The 15,388-nt window shown below is 39.5% G+C and overlaps 1 protein-coding gene across 7 annotated transcripts in view; it reads left to right on the forward strand.

Annotated features, from left to right (window-relative positions):
- The window catches only part of tcp11l2 (t-complex 11, testis-specific-like 2), a 47,696-nt gene extending 39,280 nt beyond the window's left edge, over positions 1-8,416 (forward strand). For all 7 annotated transcript variants that reach the window (XM_068004830.1, XM_068004827.1, XM_068004829.1 and 4 more), the window contains 2 exons: positions 2,232-2,404; positions 5,651-8,416. In XM_068004830.1, coding sequence (XP_067860931.1) covers positions 2,232-2,404; positions 5,651-5,892 — 415 coding nt within the window. In that variant the 3' untranslated portion in view covers positions 5,893-8,416. The remainder of the gene's footprint in view (positions 1-2,231; positions 2,405-5,650) is intronic.
- The last annotated feature ends 6,972 nt before the right edge of the window (positions 8,417-15,388 follow it).

Raw genomic sequence — 15,388 nt, forward strand, 5'->3', positions numbered from 1 at the left:
AGAGGGTTGATGAGGGTAGCACGGTTGATGTTGTGTATATGGACTTTCAAAAGGAGTTTGATGAAATACCACATAATAGACTTGTTAGCAAAATTGAAGCTCACAGGATTAATGGAGCAGTTGTTGTGTGGATACGAAATTGGCTAAGGGGCAGAGAATAGTGGTGAACAGTTTTTTTTCAGATTGGAGGGAAGTATACAATAATGCCCCCCAGGATTCGGTGTTGGGACCACTGCTCTTTTTGATATATATTAATGACCTGGACTTGGGTATACAGGGCATCATTTCAAAGTTTGCAGATGACACGAAACTCAGAAATGTAGTAAATAGTAAGGAGGATAGTAACAGACCTCAGGAGGACATAGACAGATTGGTGAAATAGACAGACACGTGGCAGATGAAATTTAACGCAGAGAAGTGTGAAGTGATTAATTTTGATAGGAAGAATGAGGAGAGGCAATATAAACTAAATGATACAATTTTAAAAGGAGTACAGGAACAGAGAGACCTGACGGTGTATGTACACAAATCTTTGAAGGCTGTTAAAGAAGCATATGGCATCCTTGGCTATATCAAAAGAGGCAAAGAGTACAAATGCAAGGAAGTTATGCTAACCCTTTATATAACACTGGTTAGGCCCCAGCTAGAGTATTGTGTCCAATTCTGGGCACCACACTTTAGGAAGGATGTCAAGGCATTAGAGAGGATGCAGAGGAGATTTACTAGAATGGTATCAGGGATGAAAGACTTTGGTTATTTGAAGAGACTAGAGAATCTGGGGTTGTTCTCCTTACAGCAGAGAAGGTTAAGGGGAGATTTGATAGAGGTGTTCAAAGTCATGAAGGGTTTTGATAGAGTAAATAAGTAGAAACTGTTTCCAGTGGGAGAAGGGTCAGTAACTAGAGGGCACAGATTTAAGGTAATTGGCAAAAGAACCAGAGGCAACATGAAGAAAACATGTTTACGTGGTGAGTTGTTATGATTTGAAATTCACTGCCTGAAAGGATGGAGGAAGCAGATTCAATAATAACTTTCTAAAGGCAATTGGATAAATACTTGAAAAGAAAAAATTTGCAGGGTTCAGGGGAGTGGGACAATTTGGATAGCTCTTTCAAAGAGCCGACACTGGCATGATGGACCGAATGACCTCCTTTTGTGTTGTATCATTCCATGATTCTAAAAAAGCGAAATGCAACATTTGACGCTGATTTCAAAAAATACTTTGTAAAAGGGAGGCTATGTTTTGCAATAAGATATTCCCAAGATTAAGTACAGTATGTATTAATTATTTCTTGTACAATCTTGTGGGTGAAGAGGTGTTGAATTTGGTAACTAAGGGCGCGTTTATACTGCAGTATTGTAGTTGAGGCCCAACCTGAGTCTAGAGTCCATTGGTGGGAGACTCCCTGGAGGAGGATACTTGGGTATGACACCACATAGAATTTAACATATGATGCTGAATCTGGTTTAAATGGTGCTAGATAGGAATCTTTGGGCTTCCTATGGACATTTTTTTTAAAAATGCACTTCTTAAACATTTAAATCTTAAATGCTAGATGAGGGGCTCTATTTCTGCACATCAGCACGTGTGCACACAGAATTTTTTCCTGGGCAGGAGAATTTCCTGTATAGCTGTAATAACACGGTTCTGTCTGGTTGAAAACAATACTCAAATCAGTTGCTTCAGTATAAATTAACCATCTACAACATATTGAAAATCTTGCATCTGTTATACTTTATGTTTACAAAATCTTACTTCTTTTTGTCACACTTCTTGTGTCACCTTTTTCGCTATTTATAATGGAAACTGCCTAAGTAAACTTGTCATGCTGTAATTACACCCTCTTTTCAGTGGTGGCACTGGAGCACCGTAGCACCTCAGTTTTTTTGTAATTCCCAGCTCCTCAGCCTGTATAACAGAGAAACTTCTATGCTTCAACCAGCTTTTCACCTCTGCTATCCAAATTGCTGTAAGTTTTGCTACTAAATTAGAAAAAAAATCAAATCATAGCATTATATAAAAATAAAGACTAAATGCATGAATTTAAAATGGGACTGAATTATATTTGCTTGCCCTGTTCCAATTATCCTCTGCTTCGCCTGAAGACTGCATTTGGTCTGACTCGCAGTGCGTTATACCAGCGGAGATCAATTAGTTAATTTCGATACACAATGTTCTAACCACTAATCTGACTGTTCTCTTTTTTTTTTAAATTGGTTATACTGTGAAGAAATTTCAATCTTGAAGAAACACTCGAGACCATAAGTGTAAAGGTTTGTTGTGAAATAAACCAATCCTTAACTGAACGAGGTTACCCTGCACTTAATAATGAAAGTCAAGCAAACCTCACAGGACAAATCTGCAGCATCAAGCAAGAGAGCAACTCTGTCCGCACCCTGATCAGTAAGTAGAAAAATTATCTTTTCTTATCTGTTAAATTTTCTCCATTAATTATCTGGTATAAATATGAAGGCTTTTCTGGAACATTAAAAGCAGGTTTTTTTCCCAACTTAACCATGTCCTAACATTAATGAAAATATGAAAGTGGACATGATAACAAAACACATTTTTGCTAAAGGTTCCCCCAAATATGTGTACATCAAGAAGTTATACACTGTGTATTCTCATTACAGTACAAGGTTTGACCCTCGGCTGGGAATTTAAAAAAAAGTCTAATTGATCCACTTCTCTGACTCTGGCAGTTGTAGACTTCAACAAAATAGATGCTTAAATCTCATGGAGTGTCTGAAAACCTCCTGGGCAGGATGCCCAAATTTGTGTACTATTAGCGGTAGCAAAAGCCAAAGTTTTGCAATGCATTGCAGGGGAACAACTGCTGTATCTCTAAGAATCAATTTGGGACATTGCGACCAAAACCTTGCCATGCAGTGAGAGTTTACACAGTTAGAAATTCAGAAGATTGGGTAAAAATGTAGACCTGGAAAATCTATCCATATTTTAGAAAAATAACAAGAGCAGCAGGCATGTGCCCATTAAGCAGTGAAGGGGGATGGAGGCTGAAAACAATTTGAGCCTACTAGATTTTTGACATTGTATGCAGTTATGTAAATAGAACAGTATGTTTTTAAACATGATGTGGAGATGCCAGTGATGGACTGGGGTGGACAAATGTACGGAGTCGTACAACACCAGGTTATAGTCCAACAGCTTTATTTGAAATCACAAGCTTTCGGAGCTTTTGCTCCTTCGTCAGTTGAGTGCCATAAAGGCACCGCATATATAGTCACAGAACAATGCCTGGTGATTACAGATAATCTTTCCAACTGCCTGTTATCACACCTCGGCAGAGAGATAATCACAGCAATCAAAGGAGTGGATGGTGTTCAGACAGGTTACATTACATCCAAGAATACTGAATATACAAGGGGTCAGATAACAGACCGACCGACTTAAAAACAGATAACTTTTTTTCGCTGGTGGGGTTACATGTAGCGTGACATGATCCCGGTTGAGGCCGTCCTCATGGGTGCAGAACTTGGCTATCAATTTCTGCTCAACGATTTTGCGTTGTCGTGTGTCTCGAAGGCCGCCTTGGAGAACGCTTACCCGAAGATCGGAGGCTGAATGTCCTTGACTGCAATGTCTTCACCTTCGACAACCAGTTCTTCACCCAAACACACAGAACAGCCATGGGGACCAAATTCGCACCCCAATACGCCAACATTTTCATGCACAAGTTCGAGCACGACTTCTTCACTGCACAGGACCTCCAACCAACGCTATACACCAGATACATTGACGACATTTTCTTCCTATGGACCCACGGCGAAGAATCACTGAAGAGACTACACGATAACATCAACAAGTTCCATCCCACCATCAAACTCACCATGGACTACTCCTCAGAATCGGTTTCTTTCTTGGACACACGAATCTCCATCAAAGACGGGCACCTCATCACCTCACACTACCACAAGCCTACGGACAACCTCACGATGCTCCACTTTTCCAGCTTCCACCCTAACCACGTCAAAGAGGCCATCCCCTATGGACAGGCCCTGCGAATACACAGGATCTGCTCAGACGAGGAGGAACGCGATGGACACCTACAGACGCTGAAAGATGCCCTTGTAAGAACGGGAAATGACGCTCGACTCGTCTATCGACAGTTCCGACGGGCCACAGCGAAAAATCGCATAGACCTCCTCAGAAGACAAACATGGGACACAACCAACAGAGTACCCTTCGTTGTCCAGTACTTCCCCGGAGCGGAGAAACTACGCCATGTTCTCCGCAGCCTTCAACATGTCATCGATGACGACGAACACCTCGCTAAGGCCACCCCCACGCCTCCACTACTCGCCTTCAAACAGCCACCCAACCTCAAACAGACCAACGTTCGCATCAAATTACCCAGCTTTCAGGAGAACAGCGTCCACGACACAACACAACCCTGCCACGGCAACCTCTGCAAGACATGTCAGATCATCGACACAAATACCACCATCACACGAGAGGACACCACCCACCAGGTACATGGTCCATACTCCTGTGACTCGGCCAACGTTGTCTACCTCATACGTTGCAGGAAAGGATGCCCCGGAGCATGGTACATCGGCGAGACCATGCAGACACTGCGACAACGGATGAACGGACACCGCACAAGAATCGCCAGACAGGAGGGTTCCCTCCCAGTCGGGGAACACTTCAGCAGTCAAGGACATTCAGCCTCCGATCTTCGGGTAAGTGTTCTCCAAGGCGGCCTTCGAGACACACAACAACGCAAAATCATCGAGCAGAAATTGATAGCCAAGTTCCGCACCCATGAGGACGGCCTCAACCGGGATCTTGGGTTCATGTCACGCTACATGTAACCCCACCAGCGAAAAAAAAGTTATGTTTTTAATACAACTGCTCATTCTCTCTCTCTCTCTCTCTCTCTGCCTTTCGGGTCTCTCTCTCTCTCTCTCTCTGTCTTTGTTATCTGACCCCTTGTATATTCAGTATTCTTGGATGTAATGTAACCTGTCTGAACACCATTCACTCCTTTGATTGCTGTGATTATCTCTCTGCCAAGATGTGATAACGGGCAGTTGGAAAGATTATCTGTAATCACCAGGCATTGTTCTCTGACTATATATGCAGTGCCTTTATGGAACCCTTCACTCACCTGACGAAGGAGCAAAGCTCCGAAAGCTTGTGATTTCAAATAAAGCTGTTGGACTATAACCTGGTGTTGTATGACTCCGTACATATGTTTTTAAAGAACGTGCCTGGCTCAGGTGATGGGAAGAGCACAGAAGATCCTGGAATGGGAAAGGGAAGGTAAGCAAAAAATCATTTAAAATGCAAAATTTAGTTTTGCATTAGACTTTTGACAGGGTTTTCTGCTTGTCTGCTCACCAGCCTATAGTATTACCGTCCATTTAGAATGAATAGGGGGTGAGGAGAAATTGTGGGCTGGCAAACGCACAAGCAGACAATCCTTTCTGTAATTATTAATTGTAACTATGTCTAATCTAAGACTATAGACTTGCACATTTTGCACAATGGGTATTGGGCTTGATTTTAATCCGTTTCTCGTCAGTGGGTGGAAATTGCGGCCCAATCATGACTGAGGACTTTCTATATGGTCCAACTTTCTGTGCTCCTCTGCTGTTTAATATAAATGCTTTATTTAATTTTCAGATAACCGGATTGAGCTGTACATAAGAAATTTGCTCAGCGTACCAAATCTGCAGAAGAGTATTTCAGTTGTTCCAGGAGGTCTTGCACCCATTCAAGCTGAACTCGAGGAGATTGGATCCCAGTATGTCTGTATTATTAAATACAACATACAGGTATATGGGCCATTTTACTCTGGCATTCTGCGAAAACTGCTGTTCAATAATCTAGCAACAGCAGGTACTACAGCATCACATTCTCCTTGAGTGGAGAAGGTTAATAAAAGGGAACACACCTGTTCTGGTGTTTGTCGTGTTTTGTATTGCATCTTTGTATGTTGACTGTCTGGAATGGTGTCTTCTGCCTATCATTTAAATGTATATGGATAGTTGCAAATATATAATATTTACTGTGCTATTACAAAGCCACTCAATTATATCATGTAACTTATTTAATAAAATCATTTGAACCTAAATTTATACATTATATTTGTACTAAATAATTACTCAATATTTTTAAATTGGCCATCACTTTTAACTTGTGCCCTGATTTTAAAAATAAATTTTAACAGGATTATAAAATTGTTTAGTATTTTTCCATTAAGTGGAGAATTCTTTGGAATTCTCTACCCCATAGGGATGTGGATGCTCAGTCATTGAGTGTATTCAAGGCTGACAGCGATAGATTTTTGGACTCTAAGGGAATCAAGGGTTATGGGGATCGGGCAGGAAAGTGGAGTTGAGGTCGAAGATCAGCCATGATTTTATTGAATGGCGGAGCAGGCTCGAGAGGCCATATAGCCTAGTCCTGCTTCTAGTTCTTATAAGTGTTTGAGAATCAAAACATTTTTTTTTAAAGTACATTAATACTTTTATATATGATGCCAACCACAAGATATAGTTTGCATAGACTGAAAATAAACAAAGTTTTGATCCAATGACTGAAGGAAGAATCCAATTAAACCTGTTTTAGATAGAGTGGCGTAGTTAAAATATCTGCAGCAACTCCTCACTGTGCAAACCACATTTATTCATTGACCCTCAACTTAACATTTTGCTTTTCACTTTTCTGTATTTGGGGGGTAATGGTGCTTGAGGAGCAGTCCAAGTGTCTGGGTTTTACAAGCATTTATGATCAGTAGAAACTTGAAGGTAGCTTCAACGCAAAATTATTTTAAAAAGTAGCACTAATTGTTTGTTGTATTCTTTAAATGTATTTTTCCTATGTATGCAGTTTGGGTTTGTTGTGTAAACTTTTATTCTGTAAATGTGGTTTTTAGTTTCACTTGCTTGGAACAGGACTTGTAATGCCAAATTACTACATGTAGTACTTAGTGCATATCCTTATTGTAATTGGTGCATTTTCTTTATTACAGGAGACTGATTTGTGCACAGTTCTTTGTTTTGTTAAACATGAGACCTAATTTTGTTGGAACAGTGTTGCACAACTGTATTTGATAATCTTGTCATTTGTGTTGCAGGCTGCTGACTGTCAAACTGGTGCTAAGTTTACTGTTAACTGACATGAGCAGTCTGTTTTTAAATCAAATATTTGTACTTTTTCATAATTTTACAGTAGCAGGTATGTAGCCAATAACTGGCCAATTTTGGGTCCTGAAGTACTTTTTTTCTGACTTTTTTGGTAGGAACTGAGCTTGAGTTTTACATTGGTTATTGTTCATCTATGACTTTTCTTGGGTAATTTTCCTGACCAAAGCTAAATGTGTGTTCTTCCCTCATTTCTACCCCACCCCTCGTTTTACGGAAAACCTGTACAAAGGCTTCATTTATGTGTGGTCTTTAAGCTTCCAGTAATAGGTAGCAGGTTCATAAAATATACAGTTTAAAATCATTCATAGCCTTAAAAAAGATGCAACTCAGTGTAATATCTATCAATTCACAACATAGAAAGAAAGAACAAACTTGGATTTATGTAGCGTTTCTCATGACCTCAGGACATCCCAAAGTGCTTTAATTAAGTACTTTTGATGTGCAGTCACTGTTGTAATGCAGGAAACGTGGCAGCCAATTTGTGCACAGCAAACACACAAACAGCAATGTGATAATGACCAGTTAATCTTTTTTTTAGTGATGTTGGTTGAGGGATAAATATTGGTCAGGACACCAGGGAGAAATCCCCTGCTCTTCTTCAAATAGTGCCATGGGATCTTTTACATCCACCTGAGAGGACAGACAGGGCCTCGGTTTAACGCCTCATCTGAAAGACGGCACCTCCTCAGTACTGCACCGGAGTGTCAGCCTAGATTTTGTGCTCAAGTCCCTTGAGTGCGGCTTGCACCTACAGCCTTCTGAGTCAGAGGCGAAAGTGCTACAACTGAGCCATGGCTGACACTGTGGGACAGATGGGATAGATTTTTCTCTTTTCTGCTTGGGCATTAAGCACCACCTTGGTGGAACGTAGAGAGGAAAATCAGGCTGGAGGATTGCATGGCTATACTGGAGCATGCCTACTATTCCTTCCATTCATTTAAATGGAAGGAAATTGAGATGGATTGCATTCTGGGCATTCAATTATCCTCAGCCAATTTTCATCCCTGTGCCCAGACAATAACCTAAATCTACTCCTTTTTTATTTCTTGGACTGAAGGTGTTGTGTGGAGGGGGGGCGGAGTGGCAGTGGTGGAAGAAAAGTGGTGGTGGTGCTGACATTCTATTTGCCATTCTTCAAGTCTCACCTCAGTTCTTCGTAGTTGTTGGCAGGGCTGATACTGTAGAATAATGAGGTTATATCTAAGTTTGAAGTGTTATACTTAATAAAATCTTAAATGAAGATCTTGTGTGTTTTCAAATTTATATTACACGATCTTGAAAGCAATTTTCCAACATATCTCCAGAATGTAGATAAGGTAGGGGGCACGTGATGACTTGTGATTTTAATGTCTTCTGCATCACCCGTAACTCCCTGGCTAAATCTCTGCTAATGTTGTTTGGTTGCTAAGAGGAACAAGAGCCCACAAGGTGACTACATAACCAGCAGACCTTTCATGAGTTGATGTTTCTAATCTATCTCATCATACAATGGGACAATGGATATAGAGAAGGTTACTTGTGATGCTGAATGTGGAAGTATAATTAAATATAAAGTTGCTCAAATGTAAATGTATTGTTTTCAGAAGGGGAGCAGAAAGACACATGATGGGCATTATACACAAATACGAGAGCGTATGTAGTGTAGGAAAGCTCTAATTGTTTGCCGCTGTACTTTTCCAGCTTTTTTTGTTGGTCGTCCATCTCTAAAAACAGTTCCATGGGGCACAGAAAATTCTCCATGCATTTTGCAGATCACTTTGGTCCTGGTCTGCTCAGCAACTGGTCTCTCTAGACTAGGAATAGTGATCTTGATGGAGAGTAGTGAAAACTTGTAACAGCTCTACTGAGATTGACCACAGAGACAGTTAGATCCTTGTATGCATACTTTAAAAAAAACATTGAAATTAGGGCTCATCAAGGTGAATGTCAGCAATGCAACTTTCTGTTGCCTTTTTCACCCAGTATTTCTAAGCAAAAGTAAAATAAATCTTAGAATACCAACTACAGCACCAGTGTTCTGTTTTAACTTTTCCACACTAGATGTCCTTCTCTGAAATTATCAATTTAGTGCTGAATTATGGGCAATTTTGTATACAAATGTGATATGGTAAAGAGAGTTTCCACTTCTAGCCCACTGGCATGGCAGCTGCTTCAGAGGGCTCCCGCAAAGTTTTAAATGCATTGCTAAACATCATGACACACAGTGACTGAAGAACTCCGATACCAGCAGAAGTAAATCAAAACGACCACAGATTCTGTCGGGAGTAATCTAAATTGGTAAAAGCTAAGCTATTACTTGTGTCCGGGAAAGCTCAATTCTCCAAAGCCTCCAAACAGTTTGAAGTTTCAGCAATCAGGTAGAGTAACGAAGCTGGGGAAAAAAACAGATCAATACCTCTAGGCACTTTCTTAAATCGTAGCAAAAGAATAAATAGATTTAATGGAAAAGCACTCAAGAAGTTAAGGTTATAGGGGTGTAGTGGAGAGGTGAGGTGAAAGACACCACCCTTTGTGAAGTAGAATATGAAGGGAACCAGCCTAAGATAAAACAACTAAAATAATATCTGATGGAAGTAAAAAGTAAATCAAAATACCTGATGGAAGTGAAAATTAAAAGGGGCATCAGATAGAAGTAAAATCAAAAGGGAACACCTGGGGTAAAAATAAAGTTAAACCAAAAGCAGGCAATGGGAGAAATACAACAAGAAATGGAAACAGCTGAGAGAAGGAAAACTAAGATGGAGACCATGAGATGTGTTGCTGTGGGATGTTCACTAATGAGAAAGATAAAATAAAAGAGCAAAGAGATGCAAAAATTGCTTTTAATCATAAGCTTAAAGAAAGTTCTGGCCTTAGAAAGCTAGATACAGGAACTACAAGGGCAGACCAAAATGGGGATTTTTTGAGGGTGAACAGATCCTATTTGAGTCAGTAAGTGAATCATCTCAGGTAAGTGATATGCTCAGGTTAACAGCAGACCTTGAGAGTGAACCTTCAGGGATTGGAGCTGGAGATTAGTGGAATAAGGAACAGTATTTATGACAGAGACACACATGCTGAAAGAAGCCAAGATAACGGAGATATTGGATAGATTAAAATTGTTGAAAAGGAGCAAGGTAGGAAATCCTGTGCAGCTATCCAAGAGATTACACTAGTGAACAGATAGCAGACACTGTCCAACATTGCAAAACCAAACAAGGTCCCAGAAGTAAAATTAGATAGATTAGCCAAAGAGTACAGCCTGGACAAAGACACACTTTGCAGTTCACAGAGAGATTGTAGGTGTAGGCAATTTTTTGCTCAGGAAAGTGCAAAGCCATGTATGGTGTAAGAACAATACCTACAGGATGGTGAGCTGACTAGCTGGAGCTAGTGCAGTACATAATGGAAAAAAGGTTAGAAGGGGTGCTGAAGGGGACAGTGGTAATAGTCTACGTAAGGGTAAATGACACAAGGAGAACTAATATATGGGCCTTAAAAGCCACATATATGAGGATTGACTCAAAACGCAAAGATTGAGGATGCAAAATAATGTCCTCTGGTATACTTCCAGTATTTGGGAAAGGAGGGGAGTTCACAAAAAATATTGAGACGGTAAATGAGTGGCTGAGAACTTGGTGTGAGTACAATAATGCTACCTTCATAAAGAGCTGTGAATACTTCAAAAAGTAAAAAGGGCAGGGGTACACGACAGATGGGGTACACTTAAACTAAGTAGGGATAAAGAGACATGCGAGGAACATAGAGGCAGCAATAGAAAATCATTTAATGTAGACAGGTGGGGAGAGGACAGGAAGTAAACAGGATCTCAGAATAGACAGACCATTGGGTAAATGGCAGTCAACATGCAGGTATGGACACAGAGACAAGAAATAGAGAGACACTGGGAAAAGCAAGGGAAGGCAAATCTACAATAAGATGTAAAGCAATAGAAATAAAATGCCAGAATTGGAGGCTGTTGTGGCAGTAGAGAACTATCATGATAAATCAGAAATATGTTTAATCCAGAGATGGACATGAATATAATACTCAGGGATATAGACTATTTAGAAATGGCAGAATGGACAAAAAAGGAGATAGTATAGCGCTATTTGTCAGGGATGCCTAGCAGGTAACAGAAGTTGTAGAAACCTACAAATGAACTAATGTACTCTGGGTAGACATAGTAAGGAGAGCAATTTGCTCTAAAGGAAGGATATGTGAATACAGAAATGGTATTTTAATGGCAGTATTCAATTAACCAAATATAAACTGGGTAAACTCAAGTTGTTTTAAGTCAGAGTTTGTAGATGTAGTGCATGATTACTTCTTGATCCAGTACATCAAGGAAACCAAGACAGGTAATGCTCATCTTAAACTGGTAATGATAAATGATCCAGAAAATGTACAGGAAATGGAAGTCATATCACATCTGGAAACAGCGACCAGAGAATGATAAAGTTTAACATGATTTAAGAGTCAGAAATACTTAGAACCAGGAACTAGATACATAACTTAAAATGGCTAAATGTGAGGAAATGAGGGAACTACTAAAGCAACTACTTGGGGGAAATAGTTCAACATTTCAGTACAGGATACATGGAATGCTTTAAAGGTATAATGCTGAACATGCAGAATATATTTCCAAAACCAACAAACTCAGACTAAACAAACATAATCCAAAATCATAGAATCATACAGCAGAGAAAGAGGCCATTCTGCCCATCATGCCTGTGCCGGCTCATTGAAAGAACTATCCAATTAGTCCCACTTCCCCACTCTTTCCAGAAAGTGCAATTTTTTCCTTTTCAAGTATAAAATTAATTAACAAACAAATTAAAAGTGAGAAATAAAGGAAAAATGGCCTGTACAAATCTTATAGATGGTAGAGACCAGTGGGATGGATACAAGAAAGTGCAAAAACATATTAAAAAAGTGATCAAAGGGGTGAAGTGAAACCTGGAAAAGAGAAAGCAGCTGACTTTGGGTTCTTGCAGCCCATGATTGTCTCCTCAAAATGTTCAGAAAATCATGGGTCATTTGCGCCTGAATTACAAGTATGGGCTAGACTTCGTACTTGCAGTGTGGACATGTAAAATTACCCCTTCCTTATGGGGTATCAGAAGGTATAATGGTGCAGGATACAGTGGACCTATAATGTCACTTAGTTGCCACAACTTGTAATTATGGTGTCAAATAAGGAATTCCCATTATAACTGATAATAGTGATATTTTCAGTGTTAGATGTTGACATAAAAAAATGACCAAAATTCATGACTAAAGGACGTGAAGTTTGTGGACAGCAAATATATGTATTCAGAAGATTTTATATATACTATAGATTGTACTGTGGTGGTTTTATTGCAAACACATATTCATGTCCCTGCATAAACAAATAAATCTTGGTCCTCATCAATGGATTTTATGAGACATGACAATTGTTTTAATAATGTGTTGCTAAGGTTTGAATATTTTACTGTGATATATGTTTTCTATTTTTTACCCAACAATAAACCATTTTTCTGTGATTTATTTAATCATTAGAGTTATTTAATCCCAATATTCAAAGTATAACAAAGCTTATTAAAAGTAAGTTATATTTACCCGCTGCACTTCAACAATCTGCACTGGTACTAAAGTCCGCACAGAATATGAGCAATGAGCATACATCACTTCACCTACATTAGTGTTATTGTCTATCTAGAACCCCCACCCTTGTCTGCAAAAGTTTCACAGCAGTGATTGCCATCACTTGCTGATACAGATTTGATGAAACATGATTTAGGCTCAAATTTGTTATGGCTAAGTTTGTGAGATATCTCTCATTATAGCTGTCTCCAGCTCCAACCTGCTATGAAATCTAGTGTACAAAAAAAAAATCTTCATTTAGACTTTCAATATGGAGAACGCGTGTCTGGGAAATGTGAAAATTCTTTTACAAGACCATGGGGAATGTGACAGGAGCAGAGTTCAGTTCTGCTTCAAACTGGGTAAGTGCTATATTGTAACATTTTTATATAAATTTGGATGGACAGAGTTATGTGGATTAGAAATTGGACTTAGTCAGCTGTATTTGAGACATAGAATTTCTTTGTCTCTGGGAGCCACAGGATAGCCAAAACACAAAACTCTCTTGTTTGAGCTGCATTTCAATGAATGCCATCTGTCTTAGCTAGTTTCCTTTGTTTGATGCTATTGCCTATATTCAGAAGTTAATTGCATCAGAAGATGTAATATGTGCAAATTTACGGATTCAGGGAAGGAGGTGAAACTCCTTATTTGTAAATGTAAGGAATCTTACAACACCAGGTTATAGTCCAACAGTTTTATTTGAAAATCACAAGCTTTCAGAGATTATCTCCTTCGTCAGGTGAGTGAGTGAATGAAAGGTTCTCAAATCGCATATCTTATATTAGGCTGGGACACGATCACACCAATCAAAGGTGTCGTTGGTGTTCAGACAGGTTAGCCACGGAAAACAGTACGTCCCAGTATACTGAATACACAATGGGTCAGATTACACAGACAAAGAGAGAAAGAGACCCGAAAGGCAGAGAGAGAGAGAGAATGTCCAGTTGTATTAAAACAGATAACTTTTTTTTCCTGCTGGTGGGGTTACGTGTAGCGTGACATAAACCCAAGATCCCGGTTGAGGCCGTCCTCATGGGTGCGGAACTTGACTATCAATTTCTGCTCAATGATTTTGCGTTGTCGTGTGTCTCGAAGGCCGCCTTGGAGAACGCTTACCCGAAGATCGGTGGCTGAATGTCCTTGACTGCTAAAGTGTTCCCCGACTGATTAAGGAGATAATCTCCGAAAGCTTGTGATTTTCAAATAAAACTGTTGGACTATAACCTGGTGTTGTAAGATTCCTTACATTTGTCCACCCAGTCCATCACCGGCATCTCCACATCATCCTTATTTGTAGTGGCTAAACCCTCAGGTTGCCTGTTTTTTATATGCATTGACAAGTATACAAGAACTAACAATAATTAAGATCATAACTGTCTAACTATTGAGAAGAATCTGTATTATCTTCAGATGGAATGTTTGGAGTCTAAGAAAATTGTGTAAACTGTTTTTTCCTATAATCTGTAGTTTCCCGCTTTGCCCTGCCTATTCCATATGAGGCAGCCAAAAAAGGGGCTTCATGGCATCATTAACACATAACTCAGTTAGAAATTATGGAAAAGGTTTTGGATTCTATTGATTTTGGAATAGATTAAATGTCATTTAAGTCACTATTGTCCTGTTGGTTACTTGCTGCATCCTTCTGCTTTTGTGTAATTATCTGACATACATGAATTGAACTATTATTTTGCCCGAAATGTGTTCTGACAGTAAGACATATATTACCTAGTTGTTAGCTGTTATGGTGTCACACTATCTCATTCAGGACATGCAGGCTTCAGCTCATAGGAGATTCGGCTGCTTGTGGAAACTGTCTTTATTATATTTTTGTTTTCTAGATGTTTTTCTATTACATCTTCAAGTAAAGATTCCAGCATCTTTCCTAAGAAATCTTTTTTATCCTCTCTAAGTTTGATTAGTTTATCAATTATCTCCTCCCTTTCTATCTTAAATTTCTTTATATCTTTTTTGATCTCATCTTCTAATGTCATGCCCACCTCCTTCGTCTCCCTGGTAAATACTAAGGCAAAGTAACTATTCAATATTTCTGCCATTTTGCTGTCATTACCTGTGAGTTTATCCTGTGCATCCCTTCGTGACCCTATCCCTATCCTAATTTTTCTTTTGTTATTTATGTGTCTGTAGAATACTTTACTATTTCTTTTTATATTCCTTGATAATTTAATTTCTTAGTTCCTCTTTGCTTTCCTAATTGTTTTTTCGACATCTTTCCTAACCTCTTCGCATTGCCTTTTGTCACTTGTACTTAGAGTATGCCTTTTCCTTTGGTTTCAATTTTACCCATATCTCTTTATTCACCCATGGTATTTCATTATTGGCTAGTTTGTTAAAGTTTGTCTTTCATAATGATGAATCAGTGTGAAACCTTGAATTAAAATAACACGATGGATGTTTCCCGAAGTGCAACAACACGTACCTGTGGCGCTGCACAAAGTGCATCGACCCTGCAGTTTAGGTCTGTCGGCGCTTTTGATCTCAATGATTGACAACCCCACCAGCTCTGTGTACAGCCGTGTCTTAGCAACCGGGCTGGTCTGCTCACTGCGATCCCTCCGCCGTTCCGCGGACAATGAGGTGCGGA

The sequence above is a fragment of the Heptranchias perlo genome, chromosome 24 (genome assembly GCF_035084215.1).
Source record: "Heptranchias perlo isolate sHepPer1 chromosome 24, sHepPer1.hap1, whole genome shotgun sequence".
Taxonomy (NCBI): Eukaryota; Metazoa; Chordata; class Chondrichthyes; order Hexanchiformes; family Hexanchidae; genus Heptranchias; species Heptranchias perlo.